The sequence below is a fragment of the Rousettus aegyptiacus genome, unplaced genomic scaffold (assembly GCF_014176215.1).
Source record: "Rousettus aegyptiacus isolate mRouAeg1 unplaced genomic scaffold, mRouAeg1.p scaffold_m13_p_1, whole genome shotgun sequence".
Taxonomy (NCBI): domain Eukaryota; kingdom Metazoa; phylum Chordata; class Mammalia; order Chiroptera; family Pteropodidae; genus Rousettus; species Rousettus aegyptiacus.
Genome location: NW_023416284.1, coordinates 160,531,986 through 160,557,043, shown reverse-complemented (window position 1 = coordinate 160,557,043; position 25,058 = coordinate 160,531,986). Strand labels below are relative to the sequence as shown.

Sequence of the window (25,058 nt, the reverse complement as noted above, 5' to 3'; positions counted from 1 at the left end):
TAAAAAAGTGTATATAATTCAATGTTTTTAAAACTTATGGTAATTTGCGGAATGCCACATTTGTTTACTTGTACAAAAATCACTTAGTTTTAAAGATGAGTATTTCACTTTTATTATATTTCAGAAGGAAATTTCAAATTTTAATTTATTCTTTTTAATTACTAAAACAACAACATAAATATTAAAGTATTTTAAACCATTGCAAGATAGCCTATGGACTGCTTAAAAGACCATTGTGCTTGTAACTAATGTTGCAAGAATTGTTACATTGGCTTATTGCTCTCCTGTTAGAGTCCACCAATATTTAAAGTATTTTCAATGTTATTTGATAACCATCAATTCCAGTGTTTATTAATAACCAGTCTTTATTTTTAGAGATTCTTCACATAGAAATGAATTCCTTTATGTTAAGGTATCAGCCCAGTCAAATCATGATGCAATTGTATTTTTTGGTATCTTTGTTGTTGTTGCTATTTTTAAAGGGCTTATCAGTGGGACTAGTCAAGAATAACAACATTGCCCTTTTATATTTTTTAGGTTATAGCATATATTTTGGAAAGAAACGCCTGTTTATTACCAGCCTATTTTGCAGTCACAGAGATTAGGAAACTATACCCTGAGGGAAAACTTCCACACTGGGTAAATTTGATATTTTCCAAAATTTTCAGTATTTCTACTAATCTTATTTTTTGTGTGCTTATTTTTAAAAATGGTCACTTTTATCCTTCGGTTATATATATATGTTATATTTGTCCTTATAGTGTATTTCTTTCATTTCTCTGCTGTCCTTTTGAGACAGTTTATATACCATGTGATAAAATCTATGTAGCTTCACCAAATAGCTAAGGGCATGGTGTTGTGACTTGGCTTATTTCAGGGACAGATGAGATGATAACTAATTGCTTGGAAGGAAGCAAAAGAGAGCTTAACCTTTGAGTAATTTTAATGCTTGAGGCATTTTACTAAATATTTATATATCATCTCATTTTATGTAAATGATCCGTATATTCAGAGTAATCTTGATTTTACTTGTTTGTTTTGTTTTTAGTTACTTGGAAACCTGGTATCAGACTTTGTGGATACCTTCAGGCCTACAGCAAGGATAAACTCCATCTGTGGTAGGATTATAATTGAAAATATACTAAATAGTATGTGATTTCTAAATGATCTGACTATAAATAAAGTTAACGGATGGTTTCTTATACATGTCTTGGTGGCTTATCATTTTAGTAACTCTCTAGGAACTTAATAATAGCTTTTTACTTGTTTTTAGGTACTTCGTGTCCTGAGTGTAGGGAGGGAAAAGCAACTGCCTGAACTGGGTCTAAGCTTCAGAAAGAACCATCGTAGGAAACGTATTTCCTGATTATTAGAGGAAACTTTGAATAGAGCTAGTAAAGCATCATGGAATCCCTAAGCAACTGGAAATCTCAACAGACCTTTCCCCCTGCAGTTACAATACCTGAGACTATCAGGCTCACTCAGCCCATTTGAAGTCACACCTTTGCTCACTAATTTATTTTGTTTTCCATTTTTCAAGTTTTGTTAGATTCTCAGAATTCTATTTTAAAAATAAACACATGGCTTGGCAATTTTTTCAGTGCCCATATATACTTCTAAATTATTTCTAGAACTCATGGCGACCAGAACTGTCTGGGAATTTAGACCATTATTTAGTCAGTAACCAAATTTTGAGTACTTCCTATGAGTCAGGTGCTATTCTAGACACTAAAATGCAAAAATAAATTAAACAGACACTAGACATAATTTTCAGACTTCTAGCTTTTGTCACTGAGTGAAAATTGGTATCATTTGATGAATTATGGAAGTGCTACAGGTTTGACAAGGATAATGATGAGTTAATTTAAGAAATGTTGAGCTCAATGTACCCATGAAACATCCAAATGGTAGTGTTCATCAGGCAGTTGGATATATTAGCTGATAGTCACAGGCTACATCTAAGGCCTCTAGGAACATCATGCTTAAAGTCAACCATGTTGACCCTAGACTAGAGAGGTCTGCAAACTTTTACTATAAATGATAATATAATAAATAGTTTTTGTGAGCTATACAGTCTGTTGCAGCTTCTATTCTGCCACTGCAGTTTAAAAGCAGCAGATCCAATAAAACTATAAAAATAGGTGGCAAACTGATTTGTCCCATGGATTATAGTTTACTGACCTCTGTCTTTGATACTTGGAAAATGTAACATTCTTAGAAGTAGAGAAGGTCTGTACAAATTGGCCTCCAACTATCTGGGATAAAAATAACCTAAGAAAATTCTCCAACTTCTCTCTAATTAAAACATTTTTTAAACCAGAGCCTGATTCAGGATAAATATTCGTTATATATTTATACAGTGAACGAGGGACCAGACATTGCTGTGTTCATATTTACTTAAAAAATATTTTTTGTAATACATACAGGCCGTTGCAGCCTTCTGCCAGTTGTAAATAATTCGGGTGCCATTTGTAATTCATGGAAATTGGATCCTGCAACTCTTCGTTTTCCTTTGAAAGGCCTTTTGCCATATGATAAGGTATGTTGCTAAATAGGATGGAACTTTTGGTCTAACAGCCTCATCCTGGATTATATGATGTATGATGCTAAATTGTCTCATCATAGACTCTAGAAGTAAATATTTAGTGAAAGATAGTGTATGGTTTAACATGTAATTCCAGTATCCAGGTATACTCTGGGGTTTGTGATATTGCAGGTGTTTATGCTCCAGTGGTTCATCTCTGGAAAAACACTTGGAGTTAGAAAACTTACTTTTTAAATTGATTCCTTGTTTTCATTCTTTTACAAAGGGAGGACCAAAAATGAATTTGCAGTATCCTTGAAATTTGAAGAGTGGGCTTCCTGTTTGTTAGATTTGAAAAAAAGGTTGGGGTGGGGAACAGGACAAAATTAGAGTAGAAAATTCTCAAAGGGAAAAAATCCACAAATATCAATAAAATGAAACATGAGATAGAAAGCTATAATGAAATTTGATAGATCATTATATTATCTTAGACATGGAGTGATGACAGAACAAGGTATTGGGAGGCCTAGATAAATGTTTCATGTCAAAATGATATACAGAGTGATTAGGAAACTTGCTCAGAAGAGAGAATGGTAAATAGTGAAAGTAAGGTGACAGTATGGGCTGTTGGCATACTAGTCAGCAGAACTTTGGAATGCGAAAAAGTGGTAAACTAAATGGAATTCACAGTCATCTTTATAGCAACAATAATGAAAACACATCAATTTATTATGCACTTACCATGAGCCAGACACTGTTCTAAAAACTTTACTTTGTAAAACCCTTATTCTTAATTGTCATCTTATTATCTCCATTATACAGGTGATGAAACTGAGACACAGAGTAGGTAATAGCTTGACTAAACTCACACATTTGGGAAGTGGTTGAGTCAGACTTTGAGCTCAGACAATGCCATTGCAGAATCTGTACTCTTAACCCCTGTGCTGTGAAATCACTTGTCCTCTTCAGATTCAGAAGTCGTGTTTGTTCACACTTGTATGAGAGTAGTTGGAAAGCTGCCTCCCTTCCTTTTCGATTAGATTTCTGAGCAGAAAATTCTTCCCTTACATGATGTGTAAGACTTTCATGTGCCTAGCTGAAGTCATTTCTAAGTTTTTCCTCTTTGGACAAGTCCCTTCGTCTCAGTTATCACTTATCAAGTGGGGGGGGGGGTGGGAACAGATTAACTGCAAGCACTAAAATGCTATGATTTTTCTTCCACTAGATACTGCTTACTGTGTGAAGGTAACAAGCACCTGTAGAGGATTTTTTTATCCCAATTTAAATTATTTGAATTAACATTTACTTTGATCTTGAAGCAATATTTTTTTTTTATTTTCTTTAAAGGATCTGTTTGAACCACAGACTGCTTTGTTGAGATATGTATTGGAGCAGCCTTATTCCAGGGATATGGTCTGCAATATGCTAGGTTTAAATAAGCAGGTACTGTACTATGCTGGAAACCTAGTAAATTCTGCATAGAATCTGCACTATTCTCTTTTCTCTTTTCTTTGCTGTAGCTAATTAAGCAAAACAGTTAAAAAACTATTTGGTGATTTTTTTAAATATATGGTTTATTAAATAAGTATTATTCCTATCATATATTGCTTTAAGAATGTTTAAAATAGAAAAGATATATTTTAAAAATTGGTTTATTTTGCATTGCTTTTTTTTCTATAAGGCCAGTTTCAAGTATACCTTTTGCCAGAGAAACCTACACATGACTTAACCATAATTTTTGACTTTTTTTTTGTTGTTTGGGTGTCCTTTTTTTATAACCCTTGGTATCTTCAGCGTGGCCTCATTGCTTTTTTTTCTTTTTTTTTTTTCTTTTTTTTTTTCTTTTTTTTGTATGTTTGTTTTTGGTGGTTTAACATGTGGGAGGGTTTGTGCTGACTCTGGGTTCCTTGAGGCTGGCCTCATAGTCACTGTTTTGTCTTTTCTTTTTTTCTTCCTTTATTTTTGTTCTGTCCTGTCTTGTCCTGCCCATCCTCCAATGCTCTAGACCTTGAACATTGCTCAGGTATGTTCACAACCTTACTGTTGTATTGTGACTAACGATACGCTGGCCGCTTTGTAGCCACTGATTCCATTTAGAGAATACATGTATGGTCGGGGCTTGAAATTGGCAGGACCATGCTGAGACCAAGGCCACTGAAACAAATTTCTTCTTGGGATATGAGAGTTGTTTTTGGTGGATTGTTTTTGGTTTTGGTTTTTGGTGTTTGTTTTTTGTTTTTTTTTTCCCCCTATATTCTTTTTTTTTTTTTTTTTTAAACAAAGAAACAACACCTGGCACACAATAAAGCCTGTCACTTTTTGATAGGTTGTTTTTCCTTCCCACTCCATTTTACTGTTTTTCATACTTTAGGACCAAAGCTAGCCTGGTGGAATTTTTAGAGATGGAAAGATTTATGGTGGCCTTTATCTTTCCAGACTTTTAAAACATAAATAAATAACAACACCAATAAAAATACTTATGTTTCTTTGCCTTAAAAAAGAAAAAATTAAAAACAAAACAGAAGAGAAAAAAGCACTTTATTAGAGGTATGTTACTTTTAAAAGTTGGAGTGGTCAACCTTATACAGGGAAGGTTTTTTTGGAAACATGGGGATTGACTAAGAAATGTCACACTCTTAGGTGACCCCACACCTGCTTGACAAACACCCTTCTTTGTCCGTCTTTGCCAGAAGTGTTCTCCTTCTAGAGTGAGCTCCTCTCAGTTGAAACTCACCTATGGCAGGAGAAAAGCACTATGGCCAAACTTTATAAACCAAACTCTTATATAGTCCCAAGCCTGTTCCAGGACTTTTCACCTTTGAGATTTTAAGCAAAATAATGGTTCCAATTATTTTTGTTAAAAATTTTTGAGCCCAGCATATTAAAATAGACCAGCTTTTTGATTTTAAAAAGACGTTCTTATCTAGGTTATATAAAATAGCGTTACTGTTTGCAATACTATAGTGAAGGTTGTGCCAGTGCTTCCATTTATAAAGCCCTATTTTTAAGGACATATAGCTTGGCCATAAAACTTGCTCAGTGTTGAAACTTTGCATGCCAAACCTCACCCTAGTAGCAGTATCTCTTTTATTATTTTAAGTTTTTTCTTCTGAAAATTTACCAACTTTCCTTGTTTGGACATGCCTTCGTACATGTGAAACTGTAGCTGCTTCACACTACAGTATCTGAAAGTTACCTCAAATAATCTGTCAATTTAACATCTTAAATACCAAGTCATTAATTCTGATCAACTTTCACTTGAGCTAGAGGTAAGTATTCAGTTAACTTTGAAAGAATGCTTCATGCTGTGTCTTAAAACTAATTTTGCAGTGAACTTTAAGTCATACTTGACTCAGTTTTTTTACAGTTTGGTGGATAAATGTATCCTTGGTCATTTGAGCTGCGAATATCTTCCCCCGGGTATCCTTAACTATCGTTATTTCTTTCCTTTTGGGGGGCAGCTCTTCTCAAACTAGAAATTGACAAAACAATTCAGAGAAGAGTATCTCCGATCCGATCATTTTAATAACAAGTTTCAACCTAAAAAAAGTTTATGACTAAGACATAAATCCATAAAAAATAAAGTTTATAATGGAAATGCTGACAGAACATTATTAGTATTGGTCCCACTGTAGTGTAAACATTGTCAAAAATTCACAATTCATCAGTAATTGTTTCGGTAGAAAACTCTGTAGTGAGTGGATTGTATAGATGGAAGATATATGCTGACTTGACTTGATATATTATTTTTACCACCTGGAAAATGGAGTAGAAAATGAGAACACACAGTATAAGAAGAATATGATTAAAAATAAAGTTATCACATCTTTTATCATTACAGAACTATATCCTGCACTATACTTTCTTGTCTTTTCTCTAGCAATGCAGTAATTTACTTAAAGCTTGAAACCTTTTAAGAGCTGTCCATATTGCATTTTCCAGTAGGAATTGGGCTATATTTTATCTTGAAATCGGTCGCATTCAGAAGGTCATAAATAGCCCAGTTCTGTGACCAGTGGGGTGAAGTGGAGGAATCTTGTTTTGTGTGTTTACACCAGAGTTTGTGAGTAATAACATTACAAAACAGATACACTCCTCAACCTCTTATGTGGTGGTATATGAACTCTGGTTACTCAGAGACAGTGAAGTACTAATCACTCAGTTTACTTTTGAAAGGCACCACTGGCATAGCACTCCAGTTCTGACTGGCAAAGAATATGATAAATGACATACAAAGGGATACTTTTTCCCAACTTGCCCAGAATATTGCTTTAAAATTGATTTCTAGCACTGAAATAATGTTTTAAAAGCCCATCTAAGTACAGTATGTTAAAATTTCACCATAAAAGCAGTACCTGAACTATTATATGAAAAGTGTCAGGGGCCATTTAGTGTAGAATATGGTCTCTAAGCCTGAAAAAAATCATTATCATTTGCCGTCTGAAATCATGGTGGGAAAGAATCAGGGGTGTGGGTGGAGGTTAATGTTAATATTTTTCTTAATGCCTTGTGCCTGATTTTATGCTTTTACTAAAGCTGAAAATTTTAAATAGCTTTCCAATATAATTTGAAATATTATACAGAAATCGAATTGTTAAAATGTTAACTTTAGATTACTATTATTAAAAGAGAGTTTACATCATATGTGATGTAAACTAATTTAACTTATATGCTTATATCTCGAAGACTTAAATTTATAAAAGCTTTCAGAAAGCAAGTTATGAGTAGCCAAAGATGTAGTATCCTTTGGATTACAGAATTATCATAGCCTAGTGTTGAATAATTAACCTTTATTCACAAATCATTTAACTGCTTTGCAAATTTTCATTTGTTCCAATTTGTAAAACAATCTATGTGGTAGAGAGTCTTAATTTTAATATACTTTCAGTAATTGAAAACTAAAGCAAAACTTAGATTCTAAACTAGTAGCACAGATCATTTACTTTTTTTGATGTTTTTAAAATTGGCATATAAATAAAGAAGCGTGGTTCCCTAAACTTGGTTTGAGAAATGTCCTTGGCTTTAACCCAAACACCTGGGACATACAGTTAATCCTGATGTTATGCCTCCATGAGACACCAGGGCATTAGGTACCGTAGAGATTCCTGACTGATTTAATTCTAAAGAGAAAATTTGGATGTAATCATGAGTCATGGTGTGTATTGAAAAATCATCAGCTTTAACTGTAAATTTCTTTCTTTGTCCAAATTTCCTTCTTTATCCAAATTTCCTTCTTTATCAAGTTCTTAATGTTTTGGTTTTCCTCCTTAAATCATTAACTGTATGACCATCACTGCACTCCTAAAAATATGTAGGTAAATGTCTAGTTAAAAAAAAAATAGCTAATATTACAAAGGGTAACTCCAAAATGACTCAGATGCTAAAAACCAATTTTATTTAGTTTGCTCTTTTTCCTGAGGCAGATTGATGAAAGATTATCATGGATGGAGGAATAGATGACAAATTGGTTAGTTTCCAAAATAAAAGCAATTTCCCATCACTAATGAAAAATTCCTACTGGAAATCCTGGCTTTACTTCTTTTCACAAATTTTTCTGACTCTTGTATACTTTGAATGACCTCACTCTAAATTTGTGTTGTCTGACACATTTCTTAGGTTGTTGGTGGTTGGCAGAACTAGTGAATTTCAAGCCCTGTACACAGTAGTTTTGCATGCTGATATAAGAAATAGTTTGTAGTGTTGTCTGTTGCACTTTGCTCTGCTTCATAATGATAATTAAATTTGGAGGAAAAGTACTGTAGTCTCAACTGGTGGTGTTAATATTGCTATTCGTAAACCTGTAATGTGGTTGGACTGTGATCATGGCATTGTGTTTTTGGAAAAAATATGAAACAACCATTAATGCTTACTGTTTGGATAGATGTTTGTTTATTTGCATGCCTTGAGGAAGTGCAGCTATCTTGGAGCTTTACAAGTTTGGAGCTGGCAAAGAGCATGCAAAAGAGGGGATGCTATTCATTATGTTTTGTTTTTTTTTCCAAATTCGTCCCCATTTTGCATATTTACCCTAAATTTTAAGAAATCATATCCCTTTTTCATGGCAAAAGACTAATAATCACATCTAAAGTTTAGAAGGAAAGCATCCATATTAGTAATCGAATTCACTAGAAAGGCGTCTAAGTGCCTGGCTACTAAGCCATCGAACTTATAAAGGAAATATGAAAATGGTTTAAAATGTGGCTTCATATATATCTTAATAAAAGTATATTTTTTAAAATCACTTTAAAAAGCATAAATCTTTTTGCCTCTAGAAAGGGAAGTTGCATTTTCATTGTTAGTGTTTAAACTCAGTTCTTTTTCTTGTTTTAGATTTTTAAAGCGTCTAATTTAAAATTAAAGCTGCATTATGTTTGGCTTCTAAGAGAGAAGAGCAGAGATTAACTTTGAGATCGCTTTTTTTTTGTAGAGGAAGTTTTCATTTCAGTATCAGAATCAATACTACACATTGAAAAATAGATATTGAGTAATCTGACAGCTCTTTAGATATACCTCTGTATATAAAGTTAGAATAAACTCGTAGTGGTTACTTTAAAACAAATAGATTCACACACTCCATTCTTTGCTCTCCTGTAAATATTTAATTCCTGGAAACCTAGGGTTTTCATATTTTGAGTTAGATTGCAAAATTAATACTGCTATTCTTGTTTCATAGGCCTTTTAAATTATCTTTTTCTAAAGGATAAATAACAATTTTCTACTGTGCAAGTGCTCTTTGTCAAAGTGAAACAATGTCTTCAGTGAAAGTCAAAAGTTAATGGGATGTGTGAGGCCTGAAAAAAAAATTTTCATGAACTCCTCCTCTATGATAATGTAACATGATGCAGCTTTAATAGACTAACTCTAACCTTAACTTTCTAAGTTCAACTTCATTTCATGCTTCTCAGCCTGTTGTTACAAATAATGCCCATTAACTGGTAACTTGTGAAACTAACCAGGAGGCTTTTGGAATACTGTATTTAATCTCTGCCCTACAGCACAAGCAGCGCTGCCCTGTACTGGAGGACCAGTTGGTGGATCTGGTAGTCTATGCCATGGAGCGATCCGAGACCGAGGAGAAGTTTGACGATGGAGGAACAAGCCAACTCCTGTGGCAGCATCTCTCAAGTCAGCTCATTTTCTTTGTCCTTTTCCAGTTTGCAAGTTTTCCACATATGGTTCTTTCTCTTCATCAGAAGGTAAGTACTAAATCTTTTGTTAGGGCCACTTCAACTTTTGTTTATTATGTTTTAGACTGGTATGGACACTGCCTAGTGATTTCAGCAGTGGCAGAAGTTCCGTTTTGTTCAGTACTTTTACAGTTCCTTAACTTTTCACTTTCTATCATTATAAAAACTGGATTTGTCATTCATTCTACATATTTACAGTGTAAGGACCAGGGAAAACAAGATGAAAAGGCACTATGATACCCTCAAGAAGCTCTTTACTAGTGGAAAGATATAGAAATAAACAATTTGATTATAATTTAATAGTTTATGTAATGAAAGCACGTTTCCCTGTAGTAGGAATGAGGAAGAATAGTCCTAATTAAAGACATAGGAATGGTTTTATCAAAGCAACCTTGAAGCTGGCACTTAAAGGACAAATAGAAATTTACCAAAAGGAAAAATATAGGAAGGTGTTTTGATAGCTATAAGATCATTGTTTGGAAAGAGATAGAAGTGTGTGGAAACTGGAAAGAAAAATGAAAGGGGAAAGTATTGGTGAGATGAGGAAGGCAGGAAGTCAAGACCAGAGATGGAGAACTTTATATGGGCATGTGTCTGTTCTAAAGAGGTTAGATTTTCTTTGGGAAGCAAATGAGAAGGGGAATGATATCGTCATGTATGAGTTGAAAAAATTGAGCTAATGACCACATGTAGGAAGATGGTGTTGTAGATATAGATGGGGCCAAAATCAGAGGCAGGGAAATTGGTAAGAGAGCTAGCTATTGCAGCATCCTGGGTGAGAGATGCTGAAGGCCTGAACCAGAACAGAGAGGAGAAGTTGTAGAGACCAGGTACACTGAGAGGTGACTAGAACTTAGTGATGATAAGTACCACAGAGTGTAACAGGAGTCTAAGATCACACACTGGTTTCTGCTTTGGCAGTGAATAGAAAGGTAGCACAATGAATGCAAAATGGAGTACCGTGGAAGAATAAGCTTGTGGGAAGAGTTGATTTTAGTCATAAGGTTTTTTTAGACGCGTTGAACGATAACAAAATAAGTGTTATATCTGTAACATCTCTACAGTGTGGATTATTTGGGGAAAGTTTTTTATAAGAGTTGTTAAAAGTCCTTTCAACCATTTCAACCATTCCTTACCCCCAAATCCCCTCCTACCCCATCATCACCATTGATTTCTGTTACAATCTATAAGAAATCTGAAGTGGTTTTCAATAACTAATCCTTGAGGATTTAAATTTTTAAAAAAATGGTATAATAAAATATTCTTCATGTTTTGATGAGATATTTTTAGTAATTATTCCATATTAAACTTGATTCTCATGCACACATAATCTTATTTAATTAAATTCTAAAACATTTAATGTTTGCGTAGTTGTTTTAGGGGTCAATATATAATATTAAGATAATTTAAATATTCAGATAATTTAAAAGGCTTCAGTTGATGTTTCTTGAGCTGAGACCAAGTAATTACTAAATGCCAAAGTTCGATGCTAACTTTCTGAGTTTTCTTCTTTTTGTTTTTTTTGTTTAAACTTACTACATCCATCTCTTTAACTAGCTATGTAGATGTGTACTAAATGTCTTTTACAGTTAGCAGGGCGAGGACTGATTAAAGGCAGAGATCATCTAATGTGGGTTCTCCTGCAATTCATTTCCGGAAGTATTCAGAAAAATGCACTAGCTGATTTTCTCCCTGTCATGAAACTCTTCGACCTTCTGTACCCAGAAAAAGAAGTAAGTTTTACTAAATAGTTAACAATGTGATGAGTGGATTATGCCTAATATATTAGGATTTTAGTGTGATTTTGTGGAAAGAACACTGGATTTGGAAGCTGGAAACCTGAGTTCTTTTTCCAATTCTGTGACTAACTATGATTGTGGCATGAATGTTAGATCTCTCTTTTTTTTTTTTTTTTTTTTAGACAAGGCAACCTTTGGTTCACCTCACAGATTGCAAGGAACTTGTCAGCTTACAATCTCTTATTTTTTTTATTTTTTACACCTACAGCACCTGGGTTTCCTAGGTGGTCTCCCATCTAAGTACTAACCAGGCCCGACCCTACGTAGCTTCCAACCCTGCTTAGCTTCCGAGATCAGACGGGATCCGGCACGGGATCTGGCATGTTCAGGGTGGCATGGCTGTAGTCAGGTCTCTCTTGACATTAGTTTACTCATATATATAATGAAAAAATTGAACTAGATCATTTATGAAGTTTATCTTAAATCACAATTGAACATTTAGTATCACAAGCTCTTTTTCTACATTGGAAGTAGTTTTACAATTTTAAAAAGCATATCATTGAATGACCAAATAACATTAGTGTCTGTTAATATCTTTTTTGCTTGTTTGCCAATTGAGCATGTCCTCTCCCCGCCCACAGTGTTTTATTATATAAGATATTTGAGTAAAATATGGCATATATTGCTGATTGCCATTTTTTTGAAAAAAACAATTTTGAATCAGGCCATCATTTCTTTTTTAAAAAAATTATATAAGTACCCAGTGTACAACATTATAATTCGACATTTGTATACACTATAATGTGATCACCTCTAGTTTCCATCCATTATCATACAGTTGAACTCCTTCACTCCTTTTATCTACCCTTTGACCCACCTCCCTCTCTGGTAACCACCAATTTGTTCTCTGTAACTATGAGTTTGTTTTATTTTATTTGGTTTTGGGGGGGCTTTGTTCGCTTTTTTTTAAGATTACATATGAGTAAAATTATATGGTATTTGTCTTTTCCTTATGACTTATTTTATTTAACATTTATACTATCAAGATTAATTCATGTTTTCACAAATGGCAAGATTTTATTCTTTTTTATGGCTGACTAATAGTATTTCATTATGTGTGTGTATCTTCTTTATTTATTTATCCATTGATGGACATATAGGTTGTTTCCCTTTCTTGGCTGTTGTAAATAATGCTGCAGTGGATATAGGGTGCATATATCTTTTCAACTAGCATTTTTGTATTCAGATAAATACTTAGATCATATATATGGTAGTTCTATTCCTTAATTCTTTGAGGAATCTTCATACAGTTTTCCATAGTGTCTGTACCAATTTATAATTCTACCAACAATGCGTGAGGGTTTCCTTTTCTCCACATTCTCTCTAACACTTATTTTTTGTCTTTCTGATAATAGCCATTTTAACAGATACGAGATGATACTTCTTTGTGGTTTTGATTTGCATTTCCCTAGATGTTTATGGAAATTTTTAAATGCACAAAAAAAGTGGAATGAATAGAAAAATGAACTCCCATATACCCATCACCAAGAAATATTCTTGTTCTTTCCTCCTCATCTCTTTTGTTAATGCGGGCCAATTTAAAACAAATTCTTAATTTTTATGCTCCTGAAAAGCATATATGTGACTTAGAAATTCTCTGTTTTCAGTATATTTATTACATTCAGTAAGATTTCGTAGTGATGTGTTTAATTTTTAAAAATAAAAATTTAAAAATGATTTTGAAAGCTCTGTGGCAGTAGGGAAACCTTGAGTAAGTACTTGTGAATGTCTTTTAATTTCTTGGTAAGTCAAAACAATTTTGAAATTGTTTCAACCTTTTATACTTGTTAGATCTTCTAATTTGTGTTATTGAATAGCCAAAGAACGAGTGGCTCTAAATTGATACAGGGTATTTTCAAAAGAGCTATATCAAAAAGAGATTATTAAAAATATATATCATCAGTTAATTATTCTCTTTCTGATATTATTTTCCAGTATATCCCAGTTCCTGATATTAACAAACCTCAGTCAACTCATGCCTTTGCAATGACTTGCATTTGGATTCATCTTAATAGAAAAGCCCAAAATGACAACTCCAAGCTACAGATTCCAATACCTCATTCTCTAAAGCTTCACCATGAGTAAGTATTTGTAGCTTGACAGTTAATTTTTTTATTTTATAAATAATGGATTATAGACTAACGCTGTTCTCAGTATTTGTGTGAAGAATGGAAATGCACCGGAAGTAAGGGTGACTATTTAATGTGTATATCATATCAAGAGAAACTGACCAATAACTGCACCAGAAGACAATTAAAGATTAACTAATCCTCTTTATATATATGTAGATGAAATTTGCATATTTTAATTTTCAGGTTTAATCTTTCCTTTTATATGTTTTACATTAAAGTTCTTAATTTTTAAAAGTATATGAAAGTGTTTCAAAATGTCTTAAGTACTTGGGATTTGAGCATGATCTCGACTGACTTGTCTGTCGCTCCCTGGGCTGCCAGGATTGATTGAGTTGATGTGTCTGGCATATAGTGCCTTATGTCATTCCCTAAGCTGTGATCACTCAAAGATGATGCCCTTTTTAGACAGGACTGTGCTTCAGTCAAGGGTGTTAGGACTAGCTGAACTTTCCACCCAGAACTTCTGAAAAAGACTGCCAGATCTCTTCATAGGAGACTATAAGTCATACTTCACATTTCGTTTAGCTTGAATTTAAGAGACATACCCTAACCATTTTCTCATTGTGAGGTCTATAATGAAGGTATATGGTTGTGCATAAGAAGATAAAAATAAATAGAAACCTAGTTTGTGAATTTTTGAGTTATGTCTTCATTTCTGAATCTTGGTGCTGTATATGTAGTACATACTTACAAATATCCATTAATTATTAACTTATAGCTACTTAAATTCTTTCTGAATTGCTACTTAAACTTTTATGTGTGTTTCCATTCTACATTTGTAAAACCTGTAGAAATAAAAATAATATTAATAAGTAGTTGCATGAAATTAAACTTTTAAAAAAATGCAAGTTTCTGGAAATTATCTCTTTTTTTATGTTTAATGGGATTTGAAATTTTAGGTTCCTACAGCAGAGTCTTAGAAATAAAAGTTTACAGATGAATGACTATAAGATTGCCCTGCTATGTAACGCATACTCTACAAATTCAGAGTGCTTTACATTACCCATGGGAGCTCTGGTAGAAACTATTTACGGAAATGGAATTATGAGGGTACCTCTTCCTGGGACCAGCTGTTTGGCTTCTGGATCTATTACTCCCTTACCCATGAACCTCCTGGATTCACTGACAGTTCATGCCAAAATGAGGTATGTCTGTTTATTTGGTTCTGTATCAAGTGTATAGACTTGTTTTCATGATTGTGTGTGTGTGTGTTTTATGGTCAGGTACATTTTGTAAGAATAATTAAGATTTTTTATTACAATGAGATTATTTATTATAGGATTTCTGGAATATACAAATAAGCCCACAGAAAGTAATTGCTCTAATCTCTCCATAAGAAAAAAGCATTGTAAAATACTTTTGTATATATTCTGAGTCTTTTATTCTATGTATTAATACATGAATTTATGGATTTTTTTAACAAAATGGGCTCTTACTACACTACTGTTTTATAATCATTTCCCCCCATAATAATCTATTAAACGCCTTTTAGGTCTAATGTTCTTCAGAAACATCTGTTTTAATTGCTACAAAGAAGTCTTTTTTGTGTCTATATATGATTATTTAGCTAGTTCCACATTGTTGGAATTAAGATTATTTACAATGTCTTAGCTTTTAAAGATGATAATGAAGACTACGTTTATGGCTATCTTCACACCTATCCATAATGACATTCTCATTAAATATTTGCTGGAGGTTGAATTGTTGAGTCCAGGGATATAAAAATTGTAATGCTTAACTGTATTGATTACAAATGAGAGAACTCTGATTTGACGTTGTAGTTTATAAAAGACAGAAAGGTTCTGTTGGGTGCGATTCTAGAACCTCCAGTGCCCCTAAGAACCAAGCTGATAGGTGAATAAGTAACACCTAGTATGAGGGAAGGAGAGCCAGATATTAGTGTACATGGAATCACATGGCTGGAGGTGGCTGAAGCGGCTGGAGCATGCAGGGCTCAGCTCGTGCTGCTGCTTTAGCTAATTTCTGTGATACGAGAATGCAGACTAGTATGGCTAGCTCTTCTAAATTCAGATTTCATTTCTGGTCTTTGAGCTCTTAAGTATTGGGTCAAACTTCACACACTCTGTAGATCAAAAAAAATTCATCTGTGGGCTTCCCGGTGGGGCTCCAGTCCTACAGAAGCCAGGCTCTTTTTCAGATGGTAAATGCATGATAGAATTATACATGTGCTTTAGCAGCACATGTGACAGAATTGAGGGAGCCCTGATTAGAACCTAACATTTGGGTTTTAGCAGTGATTTATTAAGTACTTCTGTAACAAAAGCTAAATTTCTGAAATGGTTATATATTTAAAAAAAGAAAAGCAGACCAAAACCATTCAAGTATGTTCTTATGAGTTGTGGCGAAGTTCTGCTTTTCTGTGAGTAGAGAGATCCTGATGAGATTGTACAGTGCATCGCTACCAAGTGTCCTGCACAACTTGAATGATTAAAATGGAGCCAATTCATTTCACGTATTTAAATTCAGATGTATACCAAATTTCCTATAGAGTAATCCTTGTATTAATGTCAAAAATAATGGATTTTTATTTTCTTTCCTTTTGTTTCTCTTCAGCCTTATACACAGCATTGCTACCAGAGTGATAAAACTTGCTCATGCAAAGTCCAGTGTTGCCTTGGCTCCAGCCCTAGTGGAAACTTACAGTCGTTTGTTGGTTTACATGGAAATAGAGTCTTTGGGCATCAAAGGATTTATCAGTAAGCCAGGACTTTCTTGTGTTTTTAACCATTAAGGCATTCATTCAACAGGTAGTCAACTGGGGATAAAGCAGTATACAGAAGTCACTGCTGTCATATAGATTACTTGCTAAGGAGAGACAAAAAAGTAAATATATGAAATTGGAATGTCGGGTGGTGATGAGTCTTATAGAGAAAAATAAAGTAAAAAAAAAAAAGGGATAGGAAGTATAAGAATCAGGGGAGTGACCTATTCAAATAAAGTCATGGTAAGAAAAAGCTATTGTGCTTGGGCTACAGTCAGCAGAACAGACATGGTCACTGTCCTCATGCAAGAATCATAGTCTCATTTGCCTCTTTTGCTGGTTTGCTCCTGGGGTAGCAATGAGTACTGTCTGGCAATATGGAAGGAGTTTTCCTGCATCGCAGCAGACAGCTTATACTGTCTTAGTTATTAGGTAGTTCTAAATAATAAGTACTTTCTAATATAGAAGCGTTTTTCTGATTCATGGTAATTCTAAGTTTTTGCAACTACAGTATAATTTTAACTATAATTACTCTTATCAGACAATTGAGAGTTGAATAAAACATTCTAGGGAGGAAGGAGGAAATAAGAGCAGATGTGATACAATTTTTGTGTTAAAAAGTGATCGTCATGCTTCAAATGATTAAGAATAATAACTTTATAAAAATAATTTAAAAGATATCAAGTGAGGAAGGTTAGAATTTTTTTTTTCATATCTTGTCTCTTATTTTGTTTTTCCAGATGAACTTGAGTATCAGTTGTCAAATTCCAGGTGAAAAAATAAAGCAAACTTGATATTATAATTATGATCTGGATTATTACAATTAAAGTAGAAGTTATGAAGAAATTTTGAAAACTGTATCTATGTATGTCTGTGTGTTTATGTGTGTTCACAATCAAATCTTCACAGATTTTACTTAGTGTGATTTCTCTTCAGATATCTTTTAATGCACAGCTTGTAGTAATTGGTGTCTTAAACTATCTTGTTCCTCAAGGTCAGCTTTTACCAACTGTTTTTAAGTCTCATGCCTGGGGGATCTTACACACACTTCTTGAGATGTTCAGCTACCGGATGCACCACATTCAGCCTCATTACAGAGTTCAGCTCTTGAGTCATCTTCATACTTTGGCAGCAGTTGCACAAACAAACCAGAACCAGCTCCATCTCTGGTGAGTTCATTGGAGAACGTCTTTCATTAATATTTGTTTGAAACTTTGTTGGAGACAGGGAACGTAATCCTTTACTTTTAATACTTTTATTCATTTGTCATAGAACTCCTGCTTCTGAAGTATTTCATTTACCGTATAGAATAAGTAGAGTTCAGCTTTTTAAACATAAATTTACTAAGAAAATGGAGTCCTTGCCTTGAAATCTTTGGACAGAATATAAGTACTTCCAAGGCCTTTGACATTATGTTCTAACTGAACTCTTTAGAATACGGGATTTAAATATATTTCATATTATGGTTAAAATATCATGTTATTTTGATTTTGCTCTAGATGAAGATATATTCCCCATAAAAATAATGTAATTTTTGAAATGCTACGTATTCAGGTGAATTTTTTTAGTCCTATAGGCTGCAAGCTATCTTTTTCAAATGTGCAAAATTGTCAGGTGGTTTATGCCATAAAATTTGGCACCTCAGGTTTTTAAAACAAATTAAGCAAAGCTCATCTCACACAAAAGAGGAATTTTTTATTTCTAAACAAAGAAGGGAAATTTATAGTTTGCATGTTTTTCCATTATAATTAACCTAGAATTAGATTTAATTCTATATAATTATGAAATTTTATATGTGAGTTAACTTTTTCATGTTTCCTTTTCTCTCACTTTTCAGTGTTGAGAGCACTGCACTCAGACTTATAACAGCATTAGGTAGCTCAGAGGTACAGCCACAGTTTACACGCTTCCTTAGCGATCCCAAAACGGTGCTGTCTGCAGAATCTGAAGAGCTGAACCGAGCCTTGATATTGACCTTAGCTAGAGCAACTCACGTAACAGGTACAGTGACTGCCTACTACCACCAACTGATTATTAAGGGGATAACATACTAAAAAGATACTTTTCATTCATTCAAGAAAAAAACAATTATCTTCACCATTTCAGTCAGTAATGTGGGTTCTTTTGCGTACTGTCATTTTAACTAGATTGAGCATCAGTTTTCAGCCATCTTACATCATTTTCCAGTAGTGGTTCTTGAGTTTTTTGGTCTCAGGACCACTTTACACTCTTAAATAATTGAAATTACTAAAATTTTCTGTTTACATGGATTATATCTCTTGATATTTTACTTAAATAGACCCTCTATTCTCTAAAACAAAACTTTAGTCAGAAGAAATGCCGTCATTTAATTTTTTAAATCTCTTCAGTGTCTGATGTAAAGGAAATTGCTGGTGTCTCATATTTGCTCCTACATTTCATCTATTGCAATATGTTGTTTTAGTAGAAGTAAAGAATGAAGTTGGAAAGAGGAGGAGTATTTTAATAGCTTTTTCAGCTAGTCGTGAATATTCTTCAATGTCACAGGAAAGTGAACAGGGGTCTTAAACTTTATTTGCAATCTGGAATGCAGAAGCCTATCAGTGAACATTTTGGACTTTGTTACATTATAATCCATAGATCTATTGTGTACCTTTAATAGATTTTTTTTGTCCATGTTTATTTTATAACTTTATGAATTGGTTTTTTGGAAAACATTGGTTTACTGAGTTACGTAGATCTTGTGAATGTTGGTGCATTTCATTATACAGTATCTTAAAATTACATTTGTTGCTATCACTACAAATTTCATTAGCAGTTTTCAGGTTTTGGAAAGCTATCAGGTTCATGGTAGTGAATACAGGATTTCCAAACTTGCGATTTTCATGTGAAAGGTCAAATCTTATCATTGGTAAAAGATGCAGTCATTTGTTTTTCTTAAAATGACAGTCTTCCTTTGTTAATTTTTAAGAAAATGTTTGCTTAATGTCCAAGTCTGAATAACTAGTTTTCTGTATGATGTTTTTTCAAGTGAAATTGGAATTCCATGAAAAAAGAGAGATAATTTAACTGAATACTCAGTTGATAAGTACTTTTCCTCAAAATACCCTTCATACTTTGGTGTGTAGCTGGAACGCTTTATGCATACTTCCATTTTATCACACAATATTAAAAATGAGTGTGCTAAAGGGCTGAGATATTTTTTTACCACTTTATTAAGGGTATCAAGTGAAATTGGCACTTTTTTTTTTTTTCACTGCAACTATATGATGGTAAAGATTGCATTGGCTATTAGTATAGTTTGGTGCCACTGATTTGTTCTGAGGGCCATCAGTTGTACTCATCATTGCCTTTGCACCATCAGTGCACATATCAGCACAGTAGAAAGGCCAATGATATCTTAATATTATCTTAATGGCTTTAACTTCATTAAATCCTTGAAAGGATATCGGGGACCACGCTTCAAGAACTACTATTAAAGAAATAGTTATTGAATGTAGCACCCTCAAATACATTTGTATAAACTATCTTATTTTACATAGATCTTTTTGGTTTGAGAAGTTATACTTATACTCTATAGCCATTTGAACCAACCACCAGAAAAGATACCTATTTCCTTAATTCTATCCCCAGGGTTCAAAAGAGTGTTAATACCTTACTGTCAGAGTGAACTAAATGAGTAATCATGGTGGGCCTGTACAACTACTGTATCATTGGTGCTCTGTAACTTAAAAAAAAGAGATTCCAGATGTCTTTTGTCTTTTCACTTAACTGTATTTATATTTACCAGTGTGGTTTTTCATACATTCAAATTTAGGTCCTGAGCTGAATATTACTATTTAATCAGTAAATGCACTGCAGTGAAATTCTCTGAGTATACATGATTGTTTCTGACTTTATGATCTCTTTATGAATTGTGAATATAATCATTTTTATCTGGATTACATCTTTTTGTTGTGTTTAGATTTTTTTACAGGCTCTGATTCAATTCAGGGAACTTGGTGTAAAGACATACTTCAGACCATCATGAGTTTTACTCCTCATAATTGGGCTTCGCACACTCTTAGCTGTTTTCCAGGCCCACTACAGGTAATTTAGTCTTCAATTACATATCGAATATATATGAAATCATTCTTCCCATTTACAGTTATTCTAGAGGGTTAATTTTGGTGACAACCATAGAAAATTAGTTTTATTTAAAAATATATATATATATATATCTTTACCATTCCAAAATCTTGAGTTTTTTTGTCCTGTTCTAAGACTGGATATATTTCTGGAATTTTAATTATTGTGATTTCATCTTATTAACATTTTAAAATCTGAGAATTAGTGTGTTACCTGAGAAATTCTTTCTCTCTTATAGAACTGAAATGGGAGAAATACAGTTTAATGGAGCTTCACAAAATGCACATGTGCTACTCTCGAGTGGATTAAAAAATCACACAGAAAAAACCTATAAGTTCAGTCTTTACAATCTGAAGAAAGATAAACCTCAGCTGTCTTCCACTTTCAAAGACAATTTTAGACATAATAGACATCTGTTTTCTATAACTTCTAATAGAGCTAGAGCACTAGCTCTCAAACTTATCAGTATCTCCTGGAGGATTTATCTAGATAAGGATGGCTGGGCACCAGCTGCAGAGCTTCTGATTCAGTAGGTCTGGGATGGGGCCCAAGAATTTGAATTTTTTTCAGGTTCCAGGTGATGCTGATATTGTTAGTTTGGGGACCATATTCTGAGAACCATTGGGCTAATATAATAAATTTTCCTTCTAGAGATACTAAAGTATATAACCAAAGGGCACGTAATTTTTTTTTTTATCAGAAGTGAGCAGAAGTATCATGATTGAGGAAACTGAGGAATTCAGGCTTGCTTGGAATTTCTACTTAGGACATCTAGGAAAGGAATCTTAATGATAATCTAGTCAAACCTGCATATTTCCCCACTATAGATAAAATTCAGGCCTTAATTACTGATTTGCTTAGGGTCCCCAAGAGTTTATTAGTGTCACAGTCAAGCCTAGAACTGGTTTCTTGACTCTATATAGCCAATGCTCTTTTTCCTACAACCATTTAAATAAACTTCTGGTCTTCCTTTCAGGCATTCTTCCAACAAAATAATGTACCTCAGGAAAGTCGTTTTAATCTGAAAAAAAACGTGGAGGAGGAGTATAGGAAGTGGAAGTCAATGACCAATGAAAATGACATAATTACCCACTTTTCTATGCAAGGCTCTCCTCCTCTCTTTCTTTGTCTTCTCTGGAAAATGCTCTTGGACACAGATCATATTAATCAGATTGGCTATAGGTAAGCCAAAAACCTAGATCTGTATTCCATTTGTCCAACCATTATTACCATACAGCAGTGTATTTTTCACTTTCTGCTTTCCAGAGTTTTAGAAAGAATTGGAGCCAGGGCTTTAGTAGCCCATGTGAGAACATTTGCAGATTTCTTGGTATATGAGTTCTCTACATCAGCTGGAGGTCAGCAACTCAACAAATGCATTGAAATTCTTAATGATATGGTATGGAAGTACAACATTGTTACACTGGACAGATTAATTCTCTGCCTGGTAAGAATACGCTTACTTAAGAATAAGTTTCAAAGCTTTTCTTTCTCTTTTGGGGCAGGGTGTGTGACTGATGGATTTTGTGCTGATATACTCTATTTCACTTCTAAGGATGATAAATTTATACTATATCAAGCATTGCTGCCACTTCCCTAAAGAACTAGAGGTTTCCTAATTTTTTTATTCATTCATTTAATGACTATGTATTGAATGTCTACTACGTTCCATGCACAGAAGTTATAGAGTAAGTAAGACAGGCATGGTCCTAGACTTGTGATGCTCTAAAAGTACAAGCAGTTAGACCCTGAGTTGATTCTCAAAATCTCCCTCTAGAGGCAGGAAGTTGTAAAAAGTCACTATATTCTTTTACAGTGCTAATAACCATTTCTGTACAATTTAGTAGCCACAGTTATAACTGAATGTTTCTCATAGCTACCCAGTATTCCCAAAATGTTTTTTTTCTCCTGACTTTAATATCTATTTCAGTAAAATTTTAAGAAAAAACACTGAACCAGGCCAGATAATGCTGTAGTGATGATATTTGGCGTGGCTTAGTTGGTTAACAGTAACCTCTTAGCTGTGGAGCGTAGATATAAAGATAGTTTTAATCTACTAGGGGGAAAAATGTAGATCTATAAATCAATAAAATAAAAGGATAAAATAGAGGTATAGTAAGATTTTACTGTATTCAGATTTAGACTGTCAAATGGCAGAGACTTGCTTTTGCACAGGTTGGGCATTTTCATATAATTTTTCTTTGTTCTCCAAAGGCCATGCGTAGTCATGAAGGGAATGAAGCCCAGGTTTGTTATTTCATAATTCAGTTGCTGTTACTCAAACCAAATGATTTTAGAAACCGAGTAAGTGACTTTGTGAAGGAAAATTCGCCAGAGCACTGGCTGCAGAACGACTGGCACACCAAGCACATGAATTATCACAAGGTACTAATTCAAATCAGTGCTTTAGTTCATCCTTTTTAGCCATACTCAAGTGTTTGGCTAATAGATTTGGCTGTTTTCTCTGTGGTTCTATTGTTTTCTCTTTGATCTGTATGGAAGTAAGTTAGCTCTCTAAACTTCTTCAAGGTTCTAGAATATCTCTAAAGTTAAGAATAAAGTAAAACTGCAGTGTTAGTAGACATGGGTACTTACAATATAAAATGAAGAGTTATTACAAATACTTTTATACATGAATCTCTTTTGGTGTATCTTTGGGATAAGATATTTTTGTCAAGTAAAGGACTCTATATTTCATTGCATCATTAAGAGCAAACACGGTTTCATATTCCTCTAAAAATGGCAAATTTATTTAGTTTTTCTAAAAAGAGAATAACAGTTTTTTAAAAGATACTCTAAACATTCACAATTTCCTCATTTCCATAGAAATATCCAGAGAAGCTGTATTTTGAGGGCCTGGCAGAGCAGGTTGATCCTCCTGTGCAGATCCAGTCACCCTATCTGCCCATCTATTTTGGAAATGTGTGTCTTCGATTCCTTCCAGTATTTGATATAGTAATCCACAGATTTTTAGAGTTGCTTCCAGTATCCAAATCACTGGAGACTCTACTAGATCACCTAGGAGGCTTATATAAATTTCATGGTGAGTTTTTTCAAGTTTTAATTCCATCTAATAGCTCTATGAGCAAAAGTAGGCTGGGCATGACTATATGGGTAAAAGGGTTCTAAAGATTTTATTTTAATTTTTTAATAAAAATGTTTCGAGGGTAAGCACTATGCAGTTATACCGTGAAGTATAAAATAGACAACATAAAAATATGAATAGATAATCATAGCAAATGTATTAAGTAGCAAAAAGAAAAAAAGTGATTGGCAAGAGATGCCTTATTTTACACAGTGTGTGATTAATTGCCAAATGAGTATAGGAGGAGAAAGATATGCATTCACAACAGACGATGTTACTGTGAACTAATTGGGTCTTGGCAGGCTTCTTGGGTGGATAATATTTATACTATGATGTATGTGGTTTGTATAAACAGAAAGGAGAAGAGAACATATTAGGCAGAAGAAATCCTTTGGGAAAATTATGAAGATATTAAAAATAAGACGGTTTGAAAATAATTACCTTGTTGGGCTAATTGAGCATTCTTATATTGTACCTGACAGTAGATCACCTTCAATGCCATACTGAGAAGTTTTAATTTTATAACCTACAGATAATCAAGAGTCAGCCAGAAGTTATTGAGTAAGGTTATGGCATGGAAAGCATTAATTTTAGATAAATCCAGTTGTAGTTGGCAGCATGCCTTGGAAGGAGGAAGTCATTTCAACGACTTACATCAAAAGGTTCAGGTGTATGATTAGTATCTAAACAAGTATCATGATATTGGAAATGAGAAAGAAGGGACAGATAGTCAGGGAAGAAGGAATAGGACTTGGTTGGCTGGTTATGGGGAGAATATTAAAAGAAAGAAATCAAAGTCAACTCTATAAAGTTTTAAGCCTGGTCCTGGAGAATGGTAGAGTCAGTGACAGAAACGTGAAAGTACGAGAGCAGCCACTTTGGGGACAAAGTATATATATCTGGGGGGCAGTTCTTTTTAGTCCTTGAACTAAGATGTCATCTTCCCATGAAGAAGTCCAAATTGTGTTTTAGCACTTCAGATTAGCTATTATGTTCAAGTGAGCATTCCTTTAAAAACATTTTTTGCACATGGTACAGAAGAGTATGCAGTGAAAAGTAGTTGGTCCTATCCCTGTCCTCCAGCTAGCCAGTTTCTTTCTCTGTGGGCAACCACTGTTACTAGTTTCTTGTGTATCCTTCCTTAGGTATTCTGGGTGTTTTTTCCCACTAATATATACACACCATTCTACCTTTATAATGTATTAGGGTCGATTATTTTGTATCAGTATGTAAAAATCTACCGCATACATGTGATAATTTCCTTAACCAGCCTCCTGTTTCTGACCATTTAGGCTGTTCTAGTCTTTTGCTAGTATAAACAGGGCTGCGGTGACAGTCTCTGCACATGTGTTATTTTTCAGGATAAATTTCCACAATATTGCCACCTCAGAGTATAATGAATATCCTTAAATACAAGATGTGTACATTTGTAGAAGCCTTCTACCTTATCCTAAAATTAAAATTTGTACTGTCTGCAATTGCCCAGCATGTGAAATAGTTTC

General features: G+C 33.9%; 1 protein-coding gene and 1 pseudogene across 3 annotated transcripts in view; one reads left to right on the top strand and one right to left on the bottom strand.

The window, feature by feature from the left end:
* Positions 1 to 25,058, top strand: part of MED23 (mediator complex subunit 23) — a 37,524-nt gene that overhangs the window by 5,575 nt on the left and 6,891 nt on the right. For 2 of the 3 annotated variants that reach the window (XM_016129399.2, XM_016129401.2), the window contains 17 exons: positions 538 to 639; positions 1,049 to 1,118; positions 2,427 to 2,539; positions 3,872 to 3,967; positions 4,530 to 4,547; positions 9,520 to 9,720; positions 11,301 to 11,444; positions 13,446 to 13,591; positions 14,542 to 14,787; positions 16,217 to 16,359; positions 17,359 to 17,533; positions 18,202 to 18,365; positions 20,308 to 20,432; positions 21,448 to 21,653; positions 21,738 to 21,918; positions 22,686 to 22,856; positions 23,298 to 23,514. In XM_016129399.2, coding sequence (XP_015984885.1) covers positions 538 to 639; positions 1,049 to 1,118; positions 2,427 to 2,539; positions 3,872 to 3,967; positions 4,530 to 4,547; positions 9,520 to 9,720; positions 11,301 to 11,444; positions 13,446 to 13,591; positions 14,542 to 14,787; positions 16,217 to 16,359; positions 17,359 to 17,533; positions 18,202 to 18,365; positions 20,308 to 20,432; positions 21,448 to 21,653; positions 21,738 to 21,918; positions 22,686 to 22,856; positions 23,298 to 23,514 — 2,518 coding nt within the window. The remainder of the gene's footprint in view (positions 1 to 537; positions 640 to 1,048; positions 1,119 to 2,426; positions 2,540 to 3,871; positions 3,968 to 4,529; positions 4,548 to 9,519; positions 9,721 to 11,300; positions 11,445 to 13,445; positions 13,592 to 14,541; positions 14,788 to 16,216; positions 16,360 to 17,358; positions 17,534 to 18,201; positions 18,366 to 20,307; positions 20,433 to 21,447; positions 21,654 to 21,737; positions 21,919 to 22,685; positions 22,857 to 23,297; positions 23,515 to 25,058) is intronic. The other variant, XM_016129400.2, reaches the window with a different exon arrangement.
* On the bottom strand, positions 11,710 to 11,857 carry LOC118605377 (annotated as a pseudogene).